Below are 2,084 nucleotides of genomic sequence, written 5' to 3'. Positions count from 1 at the left end.
TTTAAAGTGTCATTAATGTAAAATACTAAAACAAGTGTTAATAGCTGATGAAAGCAGAATCCCGGTAAAATAAATGTATAATTTATTATTTGACTTATACGGGCATACTGTATGCATATAGATGTAGAAGATAGGAAACACTGTTTACTCTATAAATCTAAAAACATTCATGTGTCCACAAATGCCTAATTGACAAATAGACACACAAAAGTTTTTATTAATATTCATGCTAATATTTAAAAAAATATATTAATAGTAACCTACATTTCCTGCATCAGCACCACCAGTCGGCTTGTCTGGAGCTCATGTGCTAATTGTTAGGCCACAGTTCTGACACATTAGACCCATTTTATTGCCTCCTTCACATTTGACTAGATCTGATTACAAGATTAGGAGTCATATAACTATGCATATAACTATGTTTTCAGCCTGCTGTTGTTCCACAATCTCTAGTCTCTGATCATTTACACCATTTAAAAGCAGCAGTTTATAAAGAGCATAAACAAAACACTCAGCTTCTGTTTTTTACTACAATAAAGTGTGTGTGTGTGTGTGTATATATATATATATATATATATATATATATATATATATACGCACACATATACACACATACAGTTAACATCCATGTAGCTTGTTTACATTGCTGTGGATGTCAGTGATACAGAGTGACTTCTGTATTCCATAAATACACAGACCAGTGGTTGTCACTCATAAAACTTTGTAGGGTGAACATAGCCTACTTATCTTAGCCATACCCCACCCCCACATTCATCTGCATGTCTTGTACTTGTGTACATTTCATAGAAACCAAACTGACTCAGAATAATTCATGTTTGTTCCTCAGAGGGGAGTCGGTTTACTTAGACAGAAACCAGACAGCCATTGTGTCCTCCTCAGTTCCAACTGCGCTATTTATATGGCCTTAGGGATACAGTGAATCAAGCCGTGTTTTTTTTACTTTGGATCGAGTGCAAATTTGTCTACCAGCTTTCACACACTAGAACTGTAACAGAGAACACAAGGCTGACCTCAGCCAACTGTGCCAACTGAGCATGTTACCTAGTAACCACTACTGATGGATCATTGTGTTGTTCTAGGACAGGACTGATAAGGCTGTGTTTGTCTTTACAGATACCGTAAAAAGTCTACCTTCAACAGCAAAAACTTCACAGAAGGTGGGTGGCTATATACATATTTCACTAAACGATTAATTGGCAATAAATATGCATCAGAAAAGAAATAAATCATGCTAATATTTTGAGATATTTTACAAAAGCTTATCACAGGCTTCTTCTTGTAAAGATAGTAGTTTATGCAATCACTGCCTCAACCCATGGTGACCTTATCATGTGGCTGTGTTTTGAAAATGCGGTGTGACATACTCCCATCATGCCTAGATACTATGAAAGTGTAATTATGTTTGTGTCATCCCCAGAGGAGCTCCATGCTGAAGTGTGCTATGCTGAATGCCTCCTCCAGAGGGCAGCACTCACTTTCCTGCAGGTCTGTCCCAGTGGTTGATTCCCTTTTACTGCTGATATTAAATCCACTTTGCCCTCTTATCATGTATGTGAGCAAAATATATTATTGTGGATAAAGTTAAGTTGCTTATTCAAGATTTATTTTCTTTCAGGATGAAAATATGATCAGCTTCATAAAGGGAGGAATGAAAGTGAGAAACAGCTATCAAATATACAAGTAAGACCTGCTGCAGTGTTGTTATTGTTAACTATATATATATATATAAACTGATAATTAAAATATAGCTTTATATTACATATAAATATTAGATGGAAAACTTTTTACAAAAATTACTACAACTAAAATTGAAATAAAAGTAAATGATGTGCGTATTAAAACTGATTTGAAATATACAAAAACAAAAATGAATTAAAATGGAAAAAGCACATAACAAAATTACTAAAACTTTCAAATTAAAATGAAAATATAAAAATAAAAGATAATTCAAAATATTAATAAATGCTATAATAGTACAATAATACTGACCCGTGAACTAACACTGTTTCCTCTGCCCTTCTCGTTTGATATGTATGAACTTTTATTGTAACTACATTTTTGTT

At 33.6% G+C, this 2,084-nt stretch overlaps 1 protein-coding gene across 1 annotated transcript in view; it reads left to right on the top strand.

The window, feature by feature from the left end:
• ttc39a (tetratricopeptide repeat domain 39A) overlaps window positions 1-2,084 on the top strand; it is a 26,164-nt gene that overhangs the window by 13,719 nt on the left and 10,361 nt on the right. The window contains exons 6-8 of the mRNA XM_016228785.1: window positions 1,135-1,178; window positions 1,439-1,506; window positions 1,637-1,701. Of these exons, the coding sequence (XP_016084271.1) occupies window positions 1,135-1,178; window positions 1,439-1,506; window positions 1,637-1,701 (177 nt within the window). The remainder of the gene's footprint in view (window positions 1-1,134; window positions 1,179-1,438; window positions 1,507-1,636; window positions 1,702-2,084) is intronic.

The sequence above is a fragment of the Sinocyclocheilus grahami genome, unplaced genomic scaffold, assembly GCF_001515645.1.
Source record: "Sinocyclocheilus grahami isolate Dianchi unplaced genomic scaffold, SAMN03320097.WGS_v1.1 scaffold16.1, whole genome shotgun sequence".
Classification (NCBI taxonomy): Eukaryota; Metazoa; Chordata; class Actinopteri; order Cypriniformes; family Cyprinidae; genus Sinocyclocheilus; species Sinocyclocheilus grahami.
The sequence above is the reverse complement of the archived record's forward strand: the minus strand, read 5'-3'. Positions and strand labels throughout refer to the sequence as shown.